The sequence below is a fragment of the Arachis duranensis genome, chromosome 2, assembly GCF_000817695.3.
Source record: "Arachis duranensis cultivar V14167 chromosome 2, aradu.V14167.gnm2.J7QH, whole genome shotgun sequence".
NCBI classification, from domain to species: Eukaryota; Viridiplantae; Streptophyta; class Magnoliopsida; order Fabales; family Fabaceae; genus Arachis; species Arachis duranensis.
This window is the reverse complement of record NC_029773.3, coordinates 82,728,575-82,746,997: the sequence shown is the minus strand read 5'-3', so window position 1 is coordinate 82,746,997 and position 18,423 is coordinate 82,728,575. Positions and strand designations below refer to the sequence as shown.

Genomic DNA, 18,423 nt, shown 5'->3' with positions numbered 1-18,423 from the left:
CTTTATATAAAGACGTAGTACGTTTAATTTCTACTATATCAATGTAAAGTTCTTTTATAAATAATTCATCAATATTTTTGTAGTTGCTTGAATAATATAAAAATATTTCATGGCTTCAAAAATAGAATCAATATCAAATTTATTGTATCATCCAAGTATCCAACCATTACCATAAATTTCACCATCACCGGATAGGAAGAATTGGTGTCACAGATAGCATAAAGTTTTAAAATCTTGTATACTTCTACTTGAACATGATATTTCATGAAAGCCAAAAAAGAAAATAAAAATTAAACCAAAAACATTGTGAAGGACAAAAAGAATTTACGCAATTTGCGCGTTGTAAGATAAGCCAGAGAGAAGAGCAAAGGAATATATAATAAAAGACAATTTATATGAAGCTAACACCATTACAAAAAAAAAAAGGCTTTTTATGACGTTTTAGCTTCTATATCCTTAGAATTTGTTTTATTGTATTTATGGCCCTCATTCTATAAAAAGAAAACAGGAAAAATAGGCCTTTAGCTATATTTATCAAACTAGTAAAACTTAGGAAATGAACCAATTAATTTACTAACATATCAAATTGTTAGGTTGAATATTATTACTTGTGTATAATGATGATTTCTTTTTTTTTTTTTTTTACTTTAAATTTTGAAGAGAACAATGTCTATAGGAAACTAGAAACATTATAATTAGAATGTTGGATTACTTATGTACCGTTCTCATGGTAGCATTCCATTATTGTCTTTAGACAATAGAAAGAGAGATAATGAACACAAAAAACATATACAGGGAAAAAAAATAAAAAATATATTCTTTTTCTGAAACGAAATTTTAAGATAATTTTATACTTCGAAAATAGATAAGTAAAAAAAATATGTGTCACATGATTTTCAATTATTTCTCTATAATTAAAAAAAAAACCCCAAAAAATTAAAAATGAGCTCTACCATTTGACATTATCTCCCCTGCAACCAAACAGTACAGAAGAGGTAGCTAAAACCTATATATTTTTTTTTTCTAAAAAAAAATCAATTATATTAAATAATTTTTTAAAATACTAATTTGAGTTGGCATTTAAGCAAGTATAGAGGATTCAAATCTTGTCTTATACATGTAACAACATATTCGTTAACGGCATACCTTTGAATGAAACTCAAATTTACGGCAGATTAGTCAGAACCTGTCGAACTGAGAGATACATGCTCAAAGAAAAAAAATTTCTCCAAGATTCAAAAAAGGAAACTCTGTACAGCAAGCATCTCAATTGGCACAAACCCCTTTGCTCTCATATTTGTCTTCTCTTCTTTCTCATATATAGGAGACGTGTCAAACAAAATATTCTTCCAAATTTCACAGTTTACACACTCTTAAACCTAAAAAACACTGTACCAAATAAGCTCTAAGTTTACTGATCAAAGAGAAAAGAAAAACAAAAAAACAAAGATGGTTTCTGTTTCTGTTTCTCCAAAACCAGCAATAACCATTGTGATGGCATTAGTCCTTTTTTTCATCTTCATCTATGAATCAAAGAGTAGTGATGAGATTAGTCCACTTTTTGTTGCTGATAAGAATAATAATAAAGTTAATCTCTCAGTGTACTATGAAAGTTTGTGCCAACCTTGTGCTACTTTCATAATCAAGAATCTTTACGAGATATTCAACACTAATCTCATCAGCATTGTGAATCTCCAATTAGTCCCTTATGCCAATTCTCATGTCAATCTCACCAACAATTCCATATCATGCCAGGTTCTTGTTACTTTTATCTCTAATTATTATATTATCTTCATTAATTTTAGTGGGTGATAGTTGATTTACTTAATTGCCAACAGCTCAATTATATGAGAGAACTTAAAACTAAAAGGAAATGGGTTTAATTTATTTCCTTCTATTGATTCAAGAATTGATGATAACAACAATGTAACAATCACTGATCCATTGCCACTCTTCCTTTTCATTTATTTTTCCTTACATAAAAAACTGAAGTAGACAAGGAAGTACAAAAGTAATTTATTATTATCAAGATTCCGGACACTCAATAATGCTTGACTCATATATATGTTTAGGTGAATTATATGGTAAAGATGTAAGTTTACCTATCTTTCTTTTTATGGGATGAAAGAGAGATTGAAAAAGATAAGATCCACACTTTGAATAACAATAAAATAATAAAAAATAACTATAAAAAGAATTTATTTTCTCTCTCTATACCACTTCAATCTTTATAATAGAGTACCCCATATGTTTACTATCTCAGTAAAAAACCATGACAGTTTTGTTCATTTCTAAAAGAAATTCTTATAACCTATCACATTTTGAAGAGGAGAAAGTGTAAGAACTAACTTTTGGTTAGTCAATATCGATAAGTACAGTTTTGGTCTCTAAGATTTGCGATCAAAATTAAAATTGGCTTTAACATTTTTTTTTGTTTAAAGTGATCTTCAATGTTATATTTAATATTAAAATTATTTTTTTTTTGACAAATTTACTCTTTGTAAAATTAAAAAATTTAAAAAAACTTTAATTTTAAAATTATTATTTTTTAGAATATTTAATATTTATAGTCAGCTTTCTAATATTATTTTTATAAAAATAAATTAAATATTTGTATTCACTATTTTTCTTTAAAAAAATTGCCTTTTCATATGGTTTTCCTTTTGAAAAGGGGGTTAAGCGGTTAATTTTAACAAGATTTTGAATTTCTACTCTTTTTTTTAAAATAAAAATGTGGACACCAGGCTTTGTTTCTGTACCACATTTTTAGACATGACAAAATTTCATTTTCATGTCAAGACTAAGGGACACCCCACATTACAATCCCACATTATAACTAGTGCAATCCATAGAATATTTATAAAATCTTCCATGATTTCAGCCATTGTTTCAATCTTTTTAATTTGTTTTCCTAAGATTCCATTCGTAATTGGTACTAAATTCTCTTTGTATTTGGACAATTATCTAACAAGAATACGATGTATAATCTTTAATGTTTGATTCACACTAATTATATGCATGATAATTTGGCAGAATGGACAAGATGAATGCATTCTAAATTCTTTGGAATCATGTGCTATGAATCTATGGTCTGATGTGGTGAGTATAAGGTTTAATTTAATTTCTTCTCTAATTCTTTAAGATAAATAACACCTTACTTTCAAATGCTTTAATAATTTTCAATTATATTAAATGTATACTAAAATCAACTATCAATATAAAATATATATTAAAATATATAAATATATAATAGCTAATTTGGTGATTAATTTTTAGTGTATAAATAGCATTTTTCAATAATGTCCGCCCCTCCCCCCAAAAAGATGTAGTAAATCAGCAAATGTGACATTTATTTTAAAATGAAGAAAGCAACATGAAAACTTGCAAAGTGTTAATACATGATGGTTTTTTGTCTTCACAAACCGAATAGATGTCAAATATGTATGATCAAATTATGATGCAGGGCAAGTATTATGGATTGATTTATTGCTTTGAGTTTCTAGCAATTGAGGGAAGAAGCAATAAGTGGCAGGATTGCTTTGATCAATTGGGTTTGCCTCTTTCATCTATTCTCAATTGCAGCAGAGGAAATGGAACAGAGGTTATTTTTACATTTTTTTTTGGTTTTTTTTTTTTAAGGCTAACTAAGATAAGATAACATAGCAATGTGAATTGGGAGTTTGTACTTGCTATGATATTCTATTTGGTTACGAGAAAATTAATATTTATCCACAGAAGTAGTATAAGAAATCAATTTTTAAACAGATAATATTAGTCAAATTTTGTTATTATAAACTATTTTTATTAGTTTTTATTTTTTGTTTTGAAAGATTTAGAATTTAGGATTTAAAATTTAAGATTTAAGTTTAAAATTTATAATTTAAAATTCAAGATTAAAAAATTATTTAATGTTAATTAAAAAAAATTAACTATCTAGTTAATTAGATTGTGAAACTTTTCTAGTATTTATTTATTTATTTTCTATTTGACTACCGTGATTTATGGGCACATATTTGTCATTTTTTGTTTCCTAGCATACAGCTTCAGCTAAGTATGATTGCATGTTTCAATCAACACTATACACCATGATGAAAACTTAAATACAGTTAATTTCATGTGACATTGATGGTTAAGAGTTTGTTAAATGATTTGATAGGTTTGATCTAATAATTTTCAGTTATCAATTTCATATAAAATTAACTGTACATGAATTTCTACTGTATACTAGAATTGTAGATTTTTAAGTTCTAACTTCTGAAGTCTTTTATTATTTCTCAAAAAAAAAAAGTCTTATATTATTTTAACATTGAATTTGAATTTATATGCAGCTTGCAAAGAAGTACATTAAAGAAACCACAAAGCTTAATCCACCCCATTCATTTCTGCCATGGGTGGTGATTAACAACCAGCCAATTGCCCAAGTTTGTCCTTTAATTTATCTCTTCTTTTTCTTCTCATTAAATGAACATATTGGTTTACTTAAAAAAATTTAGTACATTTATAAATCAATATATTTGATTAGTATATATTTATACTTGAATACATTTTAAAGTAATAAAGGAATTATTGATGTTCTTAATAAAACTTAGAAGGCAAGAAGAAAATAGGTATTTTCTGTATGTATTTTTTATTGAATGATTATAAAAGAGAGTGCTACATATATATACAGCAATGAGTATCTTTACAAATTTGTAATAACAATAAAATTAGTGAAAAGATTTTATAACTAACTTATTTTATAGAAGAAATACTGATAATAAGTAAAAAATATAAAGAAAATGTGATGTAGTAGATTAATTAATTTTTTGGTTTTGATAATTTTGAGTGAGCTAATTTAAAATCTTTTTGTTGGAGTCATGGACTGATGAAGGTGGTTGGTTTAATAGTTTTGATTTTGCTAGATCATAATAATTATGAGAAAATGACAAATAGGTCTTAGATTTTTTGGTTCGCACACATTTTTATTTTTAAGAATTTAAAAATACATTTAATTCTATGACTTTTTTAAAATTTGTACATATCGATCATTAGGTCTAATTTATCTCATTTTAAAAATTCTCCCACATATGCATCTGTATATCGGTCAGGTCAGTATTGTGAAAATTAGTAAAGCTAATTTTAGAAAATATATAAATAAATAATAACTAAATAAAATGAGAGGTAATAAACAATCTTAGTTTATAACCTTAGGATTTTAATGGTTGAAAAAGAAAAGAATTATATACCTCTAATTGATGGATGGTTCATATTGAAGAGACTCACCTATAAATTGAGTTTTTCTTTAATTCATTTCAATCAAGTCATCCAAAGAGAATAACATAATATTTCTTTGAGTAGTTTTCTTCTATATATATAGAGAGAAGTGTGTTCTCCTTTTGTCAAGAGAGAGTGTTATTGTAGTCTCCTTGTGAGAGAGAGAAGTTGTAATTCTCAAAGAAAGTTATTCAATTGTTTCCATATTTTATACAAATTTCTAATTTTTCATCTCTATATTTTGCTGTGTCATTTGTCTGGTACCTAACAACCACATACCCATTTTGTCTCATAAACAGATTGATATGCTTTTGGAGTGGCACACCTTTGTTAGCTTTCATACTCTGAACTTCCCTTTGATTGCAGAAAATGTCTGGCCTATTGTTTGCAGTTCTTGGCAATGGCATATGGCTAACTCTTTATTGCTCTGGCTCTTTGGGGCATTCTTCGATTGTGCTTCTTTTATGTAGTATATATCAGCATTCTTCCATTTCTTTGTTTATAATTTATAATTGCAAGTTATTTCATTCTCTAGATATCTTCCCAGTTTTCAGCTTCTATGTTAGTTATTTGCTGATGAATTACAGATTAGCAATGCTTTTTACTCCCTGATAGCTGAAACACTAACGGATATTATTAATCATACATTCATATGTACTTTACATTGTGCATATATTTCGTTGTATTCACTGGCTGAAAGTTTAATAGGCAATGCTTGACTCCTGAGGGAGTCTGAATATACTTGTGAGAAAAATATATTTTATGGACAACAAGAAAAAACTATCGGCATACATGTGACTTAATTCTTACTACAAATAATTCACTATTTGCAGATTGCGTGGGGTGTTGCTCTATCATAAAGAAAAGGAGATTGGAGCAGCAAGTTCAACTTGGAAAAAGAGAGACCGAGCTAACAATCATATTTTATACAATTTATGAGGATTCATGTGCATACATTGTACTCCTTTTCTCATTGCTGATTTTGGTTTTTTGTGAATCTTGCTTGTTAGTGTGTGCTAGTGAGAGCTTATGCTTGTGAAAATTGTTCTTGGCATGCATCTGTGTGAGAGTTTGTGAGAAATTTTTTGTAATAGAAAAAGGCTTTGTGTGTTGAGTGAAAATACTAAGACAAAAAGAAAAGTCATTGTTAATGTCCCGGATTTTTGGTTCTTGGAATTGTCAGTGCTTGATGAATTTGTAACTTGGATATTGATCATAGTTGAACAATCTCACCACAAATTGTGATTGGGACCAGATGTAGGTTTCATTTTGGAACTGGACCAGAATAAATGACTTGGGCGATCTTCTTTTAACACTTTTTCATACTATAATTAATAGTTGCATGCAGAAGTAACTGTTTTAGTTTATCTCGTGCATACATGAGACAAAATTGAGCTTCAATTTTCTAAACAAAAGTGAAAACCTCAATATTTCAGAAGAACTCCAACTTAATATTTTATACTTCGAATTTTAATATTTTGTTATTGCTGCGAGTCCTTAGCATTGCCATATAGCTTAATTTATCTTTTTTTTTCTTTTTCTTTTTTTTTTTGTACTAAGTTCTATTATCCCAGCATGCTCAAGTTGCACAGGAATTTCTCTTATACACTTACCTACTTCACAAGTTCTTGAGTTTAATTAGCAATGGAAGCTTTTTACTACTTTCATTCATATATATCCGTTTCTTCTCTACGCACAAGGAAAAAAAAATGCACCTTTACACTATGTTTGGATATAAAATAGAAAAGGGTAAAATATACTTTTTATCCTAAAGCAAAGTTAGAACTTGAATCTGGAAAGAAGATCAAGTGTTTAAGGACAGATAATGGACGAGAATATGTAGATGGTGATTTTTTAACATTTTGCAAGCAAGCAGGTATTCAATGGCAATTCACAGTTGCATATACGCCTCAGCAAAATGGTGTAGCAGAGCGAATGAATCGGACTCTCCTAGAAAGAGCACGAGCTATGTTGCAAACTACAGGTTTAGCTAAGTCTTTTTGGGCAGAAGCTGTTAAAACTGCCTGTTATGTGATAAATCGGTCACCATCAACTGCAATTGGGTTGAAGACACCAATGGAGATGTGGCAAGGTAAGCCACCTAATTATTCTTCTTTACATATATTTGGTTGTCCTGTGTACGTGATGTACAATTCCCAAGAAAGAACAAAGCTAGACCCAAAGTCTAGAAAATGTATATTCTTGGGTTATGCTAACGGAGTTAAGGGGTATCGGCTGTGGGATCTCACTGCTCGCAAAGTAGTTGTTAGTAGAGATGTGATATTTACAGAAGATGAATTGCAAAAGGAACAAGAAAATGACAGCACTGTTAAAGATATAACCACTGTTCAAATAGATGAAAAATGTAGAGAAGGTGATCTTTCTGAAGCAGAACCACAACATGAAGAACAAGAAGCAGAGGCCAATGACATAGAAGTTCGTCGATCCACTCGACAAAGAAGAACACCATCATGGCACTCAAATTATATTTTGACAAACCATGATGCATATTGTCTTTTGACAGAAGATGGAGTATGGAGGCTATGCGCAATCTAAACGCTTCTATGTGGATGACAACAATGCAAGAAAAAATTGAGGCATTACATAGGAACCATATCTGAAAATTTGTTGAACTTCCAGCAGGTCGGAAAACCATTGGTAACAAATGGGTTTACAAGATCAAACGAGATAGTAATGATCAGGTGGAACGATATCGTGCAAGATTGGTTGTCAAGGGATATGCTCAGAAAGAAGGTATTGACTTCAATGAAATATTTTCTCCAGTGGTGAGACTAACTACTATTAGAGTAGTTTTGGCTATATGTGCTGCATTTGATTTACATCTAGAGCAATTAGACGTAAAGACTGCTTTTCTTCATGGAGAACTTGAAGAAGAGATATATATGCTCCAACTAGAAGGTTTTGAAGAAAAAGGAAAAGAAAACTTGGTTTGTAGGTTAACTAAATCTCTGTACGGTCTAAAGCAGGCGCCAAGGTGTTGGTACAAGAGATTTGATTCTTTCATTATTAGCCTTGGATACAACAAACTTAGTTCAAATCATTGTACCTATTACAAGAGGTCTGGTGATAATGATTTCATCATTCTGCTGTTGTATGTGGATGACATGTTGGTGGTAGGTCCCAACAAAGATCAAATCCAAGAATTGAAGGCACAGTTGGCTAGGGAGTTTGATATGAAAGACTTGGGACCAGCAAACAAGATTTTAGACTTTGCAGGTGATCTTGATAAACGAATATCTACTACAGGCTATGTGTTTACACTTGCAGGAGGAGCTGTAAGCTGGCTATCTAAATTACAGACTGTTGTGGCTTTATCTACTACAGAAGCTGAATATATGGCAGCTACACAAGCATGCAAGGAAGCTATTTGGATCCAAAGGTTGATAGAAGAACTCGGGCACAAACAACAGAAGATTTCTGTGTATTGTGACAGTCAGAGTGCCTTGCACATTGCAAGGAATCCTGCCTTTCATTCAAGAACAAAACACATTGGAGTACAATATCACTTTGTTCGGGAAGTAGTAGAAGAAGGAAGTGTTGATATGCAGAAGATTCACACTAAAGACAACCTAGCAGATGCCATGACAAAACCAATCAACACAGAAAAGTTTGAATGGTGTAGATCCTCATACGGCCTATGGAATACATAAGCAACATGAATTTTGAAAATTTATCAAAATTAGCTTTAAGTGGGAGATTGTGAAAATTAGTAAAGCTAATTTTAGAAAATAAATAAATAAATAAATAATAACTAAATAAAATGAAAGGTAATAAACAATCCTAGTTTATAACCTTAGGATTTTAATGGTTGAAAAAGAAAAGAATTATATACCTCTAATTGATGGATGGTTCATATTGAAGAGACTCACCTATAAATTGAGTTTTTCTTTAATTCATTTCAATCAAGTCATCCAGATAGAATAACATAAGATTTCTTTGAGTAGTTTTCTCCTATATTTGATAGAGAGAAGTATGTTCTCCTTTTGTCAAGAGAGAGTGTTATTGTAGTCTCCTTGTGAGAGAGAGAAGTAGTAATTCTCAAAGAAAGTTATTCAATTGTTTCCATATTTTATACAAATTTCTAATTTTTCATCTCTATATTTTGCTGTGTCATTTGTCTGGTACCTAACAAGTATATCGGTCAGACTCAAGTAAACAAATTGATGTGTCCAAGTTTTAAAAAGTCACGAACTTAAATGTATTTTTAAATCGTTAAAAATTTAAATGTTCACTGACCGAAAAATTAAGAAATTATTTGTAGTTTTCTCTTAATTATGGACACACTCGTCACCAAAACTAATGTTGTTTTTGTGTTAATTCATCATCAGGACTATGCAAATTTCACGTACTTTGTTTGCAAGGCTTATAAAGGCATTGCTGTTCCAGATGCTTGCAACCCAATTCGTTAGAAATGAAAAATGAAGGATTCAACTTTGTGTAGTATAGGCAACCATATATTTTGCTGCAGTGTAGTCAACCATATATTCATATACTAGAATATAATGCTAATGCAAATCACACAGTTTAGTGTTTTGCATTTCCAATAAATTTCATTATAAAATATTGTTGAATATATTTTTATTCTTGCAATATTTATGAGATAGCACTTTCACTCGTAAAGGTTTTGGATTTTCCATGGCTTGCCAAACAATTTTTAAAAAGAACGCATTATTCATTGTTGACAATTCCGTAAATCCCATTCTTCCTAACTGCTTGAGCTGGCAAAGGATATTCCACTTTATTAGGTGCATTTTTTTTTATGATTCTACTCTTTTTTCCATACGAATCTTCTTTGGATTTTTTCTATCTCCAAACATTTTTTTTAAATTATTTTGTGTTGCAGCTAAAGTTTAGACTCGAGCTTAAGACAATTCGGGCTTAAGATAACTCAAGTCAGAATAGTTGGAATTTTTATTTTAATTATAGTGCAATTTGTTAATATAAAAATTAGTTTGGGTGGTGTTGTAATTATTCATTAATTATATTGGCTATTCTTTGATGGAAAGAACATGACTTTTTTTTCTAAACTTTATAAAATTTGGGTCTCCAATTCTGATCACATGATAATAACAAAAAAAAAATACTTTAATTCCATCTGGCTCTTTGATTCAAGAATTAAAAGTTCCAAATTAAATTAAAGAATTTATTAACAATAGCTGGAGGCACGTAAATTATTGGTTTTATAAAATATCTCACGAGAATGAGCCTTCTTACCAGAGACAAGCATATACTCTTTTAACCCTTCAATTTGTTATGAATTCTTCCATAACATATTTTTAAAGTTTTCCTTCTCAACTCTATTATTTATAATCAACATCCTAAATTATCTAAATTATCTACCTAAATCATTTTACTCTCTAAACTTTGATATTCTTGTGATCTCTCCTTTGACAATAGTTTCAGAATCCTTAAAAAAAATTATAGATATTTTCTCATTATTTATCCTAAGCTAAGATGCATGCAAAAAGTATTCATCACCTTTTTAGTATTCCTCATCTGCTGCTCAGCGGTGGCTTCTGCAAAATGAAGCAAGTTATTCACAAACATTAAATGTGAAATGTCACTGTCTCTTCTTTCCTACTTTCATAGATTTCACATATCTTTTTGAATTTGGTCTTTAATGAATTGGGAGAGTTTATCCATATATATATAACAAAAAGGTGTGCCAAAATTGAATCCTCTATCTCAACTCTCTATATAGTATAAAATTTTCTGTTCTGCTTCCATTCTAAATGATGTTATATATAGGAGACCGATCGAGATAATGCAACTCAGGACAAGAGTAATTAAGCTTTGAGAAAATTTAAATTCATGAAGTCTAATCAAGTTTGTCGTAAGCTTTCTCAAAATTAATCTTGATGCAATGGTTATAAATTATTTTTCCCTTTCAACCTCTTCATTGTATGCATCATTTCTTTAGCTATCAAAATATTATCTTAGATTTTTCTTCCAGGAATGAAGCTCGATTGATAGATAGCAAGGGCGGAGCTACATACTGTGAAAGGGGGACAACGTCCTCCTAATTTTAATTTTTTACATGTAAATTATATGTAAATTTTATATTAGTCCCCCTCAAGAATTTATTTTAATATTATTTTATTGTGTGAATATTTTTAGCCCCCTTTAATATTTCTTTTAGCTCCGCCTTTTGATAGATAGCTATTCTATCATTAAAGTGAGGTTTAATCCTTTCTTTTAGAATCTTAGTTATGTTCTTATAGCTTACGTTGCATAACAATATAGGTATGAATTGGTTGATGAGGTTAGGATTATTTAGCTTCGGCACTAGTGCTAGTAAGGTTTTGTTGCAAAGGCCAATGAGGCTTGGATTTCTTCAACAATTCTTAATGAAATAACAAACTTTTTCTCTCATGAGCTCCCAATTTTTCTTGTATATAAGGGTTGGAAAACTATCGCTTCTTGAGGCTTTCAGAGATCCCATGCTGTGAGTAGCATTCTTTATTTTCAATCCTGTTAGTGTAAAAATAAAATTTTGGCAATCCAAATCACAAAGATTAGGTTGATTTAGATGTAATCTCCCAATTGGAAGAATACTTACATGGTAGTTGATGATGGTTTTAGTATAGTAGTATCTAGTGTTCCTATCCCCTTTTTCCAGCTGTTGTTGATGCAATCTGAAAATACTAGATGGAAAGTCCACATAGCCTCGAACCTAAAGGGTCTATTCTGAACAATAATCATATCTTTATCCCTTTTAATGAGAAGAGGGTGATAGTCAGAGTTAGTCCTAGGCAAGACATCAATAGCTGCTTCATAGAATCTAGTCTTCCATGAATGATTACAAAGCACTCTATCCAATCTCTTAAAGGCTCCATCTTGGCCTTCCCATTGAAGACCTCTCCAAGAGAATCTTGTTCCAATGTAGTTTAAGATGAAGTTAGAAAACCTAAGCTGATGAATAACTCTCCTAACATTGTCACTGTTGTACTTAGTTTCTGGAAGAATAGTAATATCAGCTTTAATTTATACTGTTTTATAATTTATTTAAGAGTGCGCCTAAAGAATATGCTGGTAGCACCCTGCCTTAACGTTCTAGATAACACTAATAATAAAGAACCAATAAGAAAGCTAAGATTGGAATCAGATTTAACTTAGATGCATCTTAGTGTCCTTAAGGACATTGATTTCAGTTGTGGTGAAGTCCATTCCCTCCAATAAAATTAGATTCGGATCTCTTGCCTCTTTATCCATTTCCATGAATTCTTTTTCTCCATCATCCATCGCCATTGAGTTAGGTGGCCTTCCTTCATTTGGAGGAGCTCCAAGTGTTGATTCAATGCCTTCTTCCATCATAATTAGTGATGCAACTTCATTTTCTATTCAGTTTTCTTCATGATGTATTTTCTATTCAGTTTTCTATGCAACTTCAATGCCTTCCTCAGATCTATTTTTTTTCGAACCCTCTCTTTTCATTTTATTTCGGATAAGACCCTCTTTGACCATATGAGATAGTTCTTATCTTCTCTAGACCTCCCTCTAATGAGGTACTATTAACCATCCAGTATTCCTTTGTTGGTACGAGCAGTTGGGTTCCAGAAAATCCTTCTCCATCTTTACACACTTTCTTCTTGCTTCTCTTCAAATGGTCGGTTCCTCTTAAGAAGACCGACAATCATGCAGAACCCCTCCTCGGTGCCTAGCGTCTTCCATGGTGGCTGAAAGTTGCAAATGGCGGTCTATTGCTGTTATTGATGTACAGAAAGAACTTTAATGGCTAGTTTTTTAGAATTTTTAGATTCATTATTTTTATAGCTATATGAACATTCTATACATATATTTATGTGTTCTCTTTTTTCTTTTGTCTTTGCTTCGTGCCCTTTTGTTCATTGGCATCTTTTGTTTTTTATTAGACCAAAAACTTTATATATGCTTTTAGTTTTTTTTCTATAGTATCTATTTAATTGAGTAAGTTAAGGGCTAATTTGTTGTAAAAATATTGTCTATTTCTACTGAAAATATTAGTCCTGCACCACCATTTTCATGCAAGGTTCCATCTGATAGAAGCACTGGTATTTCACCATCATTTTCACGTATTGGTCCTCCATCACCACTTTTACATAATGATTCATCTGCTTAAATTATTGATCATCGACCACCATTTTAAAATAATATTTCATCTGAACCACCTTTGTATATATTCCTTCTAGATATTTTTTTATTTTATTTTTTTTACATGTGATTTTATTTTTATATAGCTTGCTATTATTTTTATAGTTAGTTATAACAAGTCTTGACCTCAATAAAAGAGGAGGCTAATAGGAGTAAAAAAAAAAACAGCAACGAAATATACAGTGACACATATTTTATATTTGTTTTTTATTATCACCTACCATATCATACACAATAAAACAGTAAGTATTAACTACACAATAATTTCTTTGGCATTGCAATCGAAATTATTGTGAATTAAAATTTTATTACTATTCACTACGTACAAGAACACCATTATGAGTGAAGGTGAAGTAGAAGAACCAATTTCTAATGATATTATGTGACAAGAACTAATTGTCTAAAAAATAGAACTAATAAGAAAGCAAAAAAATCAATCGTCTAAATAATTGTAATCTTAGTGATTAGGTTATGTAAAATCAACATTTAATATTAAAAAATATTCGTTATCATTGTTATTTTAATTTCCATTTTTTTGTGTAAAAAATAGTAATTTTTTAGTTATTTATCTAAATATTACAACTTTAAAATAAATACCTTTATAACAAAAAATTTAAAATACAAAATAATTTATTTATAAGTTACTATTAATAAAAATTCTTATATTTTAAATTTATTTAAATTATTTATCCAAATTGAATTAATTAAGTAGTAGATGAAAATGTTTAAATATTGTACATGTGAATGTACAGCATGCATAAATTTACAATGTTATAATACTTAGAATCGGCGGCTGTCTATTTAACAAAAAAAATGTACAAATATAATAATTATATGGGCCATATTACAACTTTAAAGGATATGATATGTAATTAAGGTCATAATTCTATAAATATTGAACAACTTATTATTCGATATATTAAATTGGCAACGAATCTTAAAATAAATTGTACAAGAAAGAAGTAGTATTTAGATTTCTGTTCACAACTCAAAAATCTCTTAGCCTCCTTAAATTGGACTTTTAGATTAAGAAGATCTATTATATTTTTAGTGATGAAAAGAAATTCTTCATTGACACATGGTAAATTAAACTAGTCACCAAAAACATGGTAAATTAAACTAATGCATGGCAATAAATAGAGTTGGAACTTATGCAACCATTCTTTTAAAATAAACAAGAAGGTTATGTTAGAATGTTAGAGATATAATTATTTATATATTTTTTTATAAATTTAAATTAAAAAAAATAATTTTATAATATAATATTAAATTTTTTATTATAAAAAAATTTAGAATTCGATTTTTGTTAAACAAAAAAAATTTAACATAATATAAAAAAAAGAGGTCTACACAAAAAATTATGCAAACTTAACTACTCTTATGTAAAGAAATATATTAAAAATATAATTATTTATATATATTTTTATCCGATTAAACCTGGATGAGAAATAATTTCAATGATATGCAAGCTAGATATTCCTCGTTATTAATCATCAGGTTTCCCTTCCATTCTACCATGCCAATATAAATATGCGTCATGTATTAAAGTGTGGTAGGTATCATTCTACATACATAAGGTAAATTTAAAGGGTAGAGTAAGGGATTTTATTTCAAGAACTACTATACACATTTTGAAGTCCTCACGGGTTAGCTTTAATTTGTTGGGTATAATAGTTTACTTGTAAAAAACAAAAATAAGAAAAAAGGATAATTCTATTTATCTGCTTGATAAAGTTTATTTGGTTTTATTGTTCTTACAAGATGTTAAGACAAAGCTAGTGACGCATCACTTATTCAAATAATCACCAAAACCCTCTATATATACAAACACATTAGCTTCAAGAGAATAATCACACACATATCCATAAAACGCATAGAAAATACTAATAATAATAATGAGTTCACGAAGTTCATTTGAGTTCCTTTTTCTCGTTATTCCTATGATTTTCATGATCATAGTACATAATAATAATCCATGTTATTGTCGTGTGTTGGACCAAGCAGAGGATTCAAAGGTGAATGTTACTTTGAATTACCAAAGTCTTTGTGAAGGGTGCGCCCGTTACATAAAGAGCGACCTTGGAAATCTGTATAACAATTCAGAATTAATGTCCATTGTCAACCTTCATTTGTTGCCCTTTGGCAATGCTCACATTGATCAAAATCAAACCGTCCAATGCCAGGTTAGTTCCATTTCCTTGACTATATATACACTATAGCAAAAGCGCCAAATAGCGGCGACTTATTTTAGGTAAAAACTCAAGTGTAGTCAACTTTATATAAAGTTGATAGTTGAGAATCGTTAGATGAAAATTTAGTCAAATCAGTTAAATCATCTAATGATTTTCGATTATCAACTGCACGTGAAGTTGACTGCACCTGAATTTCCATCTTTATTTTAACAATAGCAACAGTTTAGTTATAAACCGTCGCAAAATCACATTCTAACAGTTTGTGAACCGGTGTAATTTGTCGTGCGGGAATTAGTTTTTGTATGTTTTTAAAGGATTTTTTATTTTTAATTTTCAATTAAAAAATAATTTTAAATATTAAAAATATTATTTTAATTTTAGTAATATTTTTTAAATATCATGTATATTGTAGCCAGGACATATAATAGAACTATGTACGTAGTACTGTTTCTCTTTTTTTTTTTAAATAATATTTATTATTTTTTGAGAATTTAAATATAAAATTTAACGTTTAAAAAATAAGACTTAAAATTTATAATTAAAAAAAATAGTTGATATTTGTTGAAAAACGTTGGTTTTTTAATTAAATTCTTAAAATAATAAATATTTTAATTTGAACTAGAATAATTATTCTCATGTTTTATCTGGCCGTGCATGCATGCTTCTCGCATTAGATATCTAACTTTATTTCTTCTTCTTTTAAATTTTGTTTGGTTTATACTTTATAGCATGGTCCAAATGAATGCTACTTGAATACCATAGAAGCATGTGCCCTCCACGAATGGCCATTGGTAAAGTCTTTTTTTTTTTGTATTATTATATATGTGTTTTAGATTTTTCAGTAATGTTATTTTTATTTTTTATTTTTTCTTATTATTATCACTTTAAATTATTTCTTGTTTTACAAATTATTTACAAATTATTTTATTTTATTTTTTATTCATTGAGGATTGTTTAGTAATATTATCTTTAGATTATGTTTCATCATTCATGTTTTTTAATAACTATATATATATAACCAACATGACAGATGAAATGGAATAGAGGAAGTATTTAAGGCAGATACATACATGAGCTGAATTTTGACTTTTAAGATATTATGTGTGAAATATAATTTTTCTGACCATGAATTTTATCGCATATAATCATTGCGTATTACTTAAATATTTTACAATGTATAATTTGCTAAAGGCATACAAAATTTGCAAATACTTTTCAAAATTATTAAATACCATAATAGTACAATTTTGGAGCATATATAATTTACTGTTCACCAATAAATAATCATGTGATACCTCTAATTAAAAGTGTGTGAGTTTGAACATGAGGCAGGAAAAAAGCTTCGCTTTTATCAAATGTGTTGAGGTTGGTGTGCTAAAGAAAAGTGATGATGATGATGAATTAAAATCATTATGGAACTCATGTTGTGAGGAACTCAAGTTAGATTCAAACCCCATTAAGGATTGCTATGAATCTGGACGTGGAAATAAGGTCAGTTAATTTTTCACCTGCATTATACATACTAGCATTTGAAAAGTGATTATATATTTTAAATTAACTATATGTTAAGTGTCCACTAAACTTAGCTATCAATATAAAATACATGTTAAAATATAAATTTACATTAAAAATAAATTAAATAAAACATGTATTATAAACAAATATATATATTAGTGATTTTAGTCACCAAAAAGATATATATATTAGTGATTGTTTTTGTTGTATAAATAGCGCTTTTATTTTAAAATAACTACTACTAGATGAAATATATATATAATGTGGTGAAAATTTTGTACAAAAAGAATATACTATATCATTTAAATACTGTGTCACAAGCAATTGCAAGTTTTTTCTTCTTTTGGTTCCAATCTATAATTTCACGAATTCTATGCAAAAAACTTGGCCATGCAGTTACTTTTGGGATATGGTGAAGAAAGCAAGGCACAAGTTCCACCTCATATGTTTGTGCCTTGGGTTACTGTCAATGACGTTCCCTTAGAATTTGACATTGTAAGTATCATAAAAATAACCCTCTTTACTAATTATTATTTAATATAGTATTATTTATCAATTAATAGATAGAATTACACTAATCTATTCTCAAATTGTAGGAGAAAATCATGATATAGTAATAAGTTACTTATTAGCAATTAGCAATTTCGTATGGTGATTTTTAAATAATATGAGTTTAGGTAGTTTATGTTATGTTAATCTGATATATTATTATTATTATTATTATTATTATTATTATTATTATTATTATTATTATGTGGCTAACTAACGAAGCTTCTCCTATTGGTGCAGTTAAATGTGAGTAGACACGTGTGTAACGCCTATAAGGGTTCTTTGAAACTTAAAGCTTGCAATAAGAATGAAATGCATGGTGCTGCCACCTCATCAGATGAAGAGTTTAAATTAACTCGAGCAGTGTGTTATGCTAATTAACAATGTGTAGGGGTTGTGTGTCAAGTGTCAACTCCATAATAATGTGAGATTAAATAATGTTTGTGGACACCTATCATCTTATTTGGGGAGAATCAAATTGAGTGAAATAATATTAAATATATAGCTGCTTTTCTTTTTCCCTTCTAAAAAGTCCACATGTTATACGCTATACAACGGATTAAATAATAATACTAATTGTGGCACCGCCAAAAAAAAGAAAAAAGGAACTCAATTGTGTTAATTCTCTAATCTCTAGTATTAATTTTAATTTTTGATGGAGATTACATTTCTAGAATTGAATTTCCTAATTTTGATTTGCACTTTTGCTTTTCATTTTTCAAAGGAGGAGGCCCCATTTTGTTTTTGGTCTGGAACAGATCGG

At 29.1% G+C, this 18,423-nt stretch overlaps 2 protein-coding genes across 2 annotated transcripts; both read left to right on the top strand.

The window, feature by feature from the left end:
* The first annotated feature begins 1,371 nt into the window (after positions 1-1,371).
* On the top strand, positions 1,372-9,746 carry LOC107475405 (gamma-interferon-responsive lysosomal thiol protein-like). Its single transcript, XM_016095034.3, has 5 exons — positions 1,372-1,755; positions 3,034-3,099; positions 3,464-3,601; positions 4,329-4,421; positions 9,603-9,746. Exons 1-5 carry the CDS (start codon positions 1,450-1,452, stop codon positions 9,681-9,683), a joined length of 684 nt encoding a protein of 227 aa, XP_015950520.1. The 5' UTR covers positions 1,372-1,449; the 3' UTR covers positions 9,684-9,746.
* A 5,499-nt stretch (positions 9,747-15,245) lies between these two features.
* LOC107475406 (gamma-interferon-responsive lysosomal thiol protein) lies at positions 15,246-18,179 on the top strand. Its single transcript, XM_016095035.3, has 5 exons — positions 15,246-15,587; positions 16,325-16,387; positions 16,929-17,087; positions 17,508-17,606; positions 17,901-18,179. Exons 1-5 carry the CDS (start codon positions 15,300-15,302, stop codon positions 18,039-18,041), a joined length of 750 nt encoding a protein of 249 aa, XP_015950521.1. The 5' UTR covers positions 15,246-15,299; the 3' UTR covers positions 18,042-18,179.
* Positions 18,180-18,423: the final 244 nt, after the last annotated feature.

What these genes read in the sequence shown, in the direction of transcription:
- LOC107475405 (XM_016095034.3), top strand. Translation starts at nt 1,450, where the DNA reads ATGGTTTCTGTTTCTGTTTCTCCAAAACCAGCAATAACCATTGTGATG. An exon ending in ACAATTCCATATCATGCCAG is followed by an intron (nt 1,756 to 3,033) that starts GTTCTTGTTACT and finishes ATAATTTGGCAG; the next exon opens with AATGGACAAGATGAATGCAT. An exon ending in GCAGAGGAAATGGAACAGAG is followed by an intron (nt 3,602 to 4,328) that starts GTTATTTTTACA and finishes ATTTATATGCAG; the next exon opens with CTTGCAAAGAAGTACATTAA.
- LOC107475406 (XM_016095035.3), top strand. Translation starts at nt 15,300, where the DNA reads ATGAGTTCACGAAGTTCATTTGAGTTCCTTTTTCTCGTTATTCCTATG. An exon ending in ATCAAACCGTCCAATGCCAG is followed by an intron (nt 15,588 to 16,324) that starts GTTAGTTCCATT and finishes TATACTTTATAG; the next exon opens with CATGGTCCAAATGAATGCTA. An exon ending in AATCTGGACGTGGAAATAAG is followed by an intron (nt 17,088 to 17,507) that starts GTCAGTTAATTT and finishes TTGGCCATGCAG; the next exon opens with TTACTTTTGGGATATGGTGA.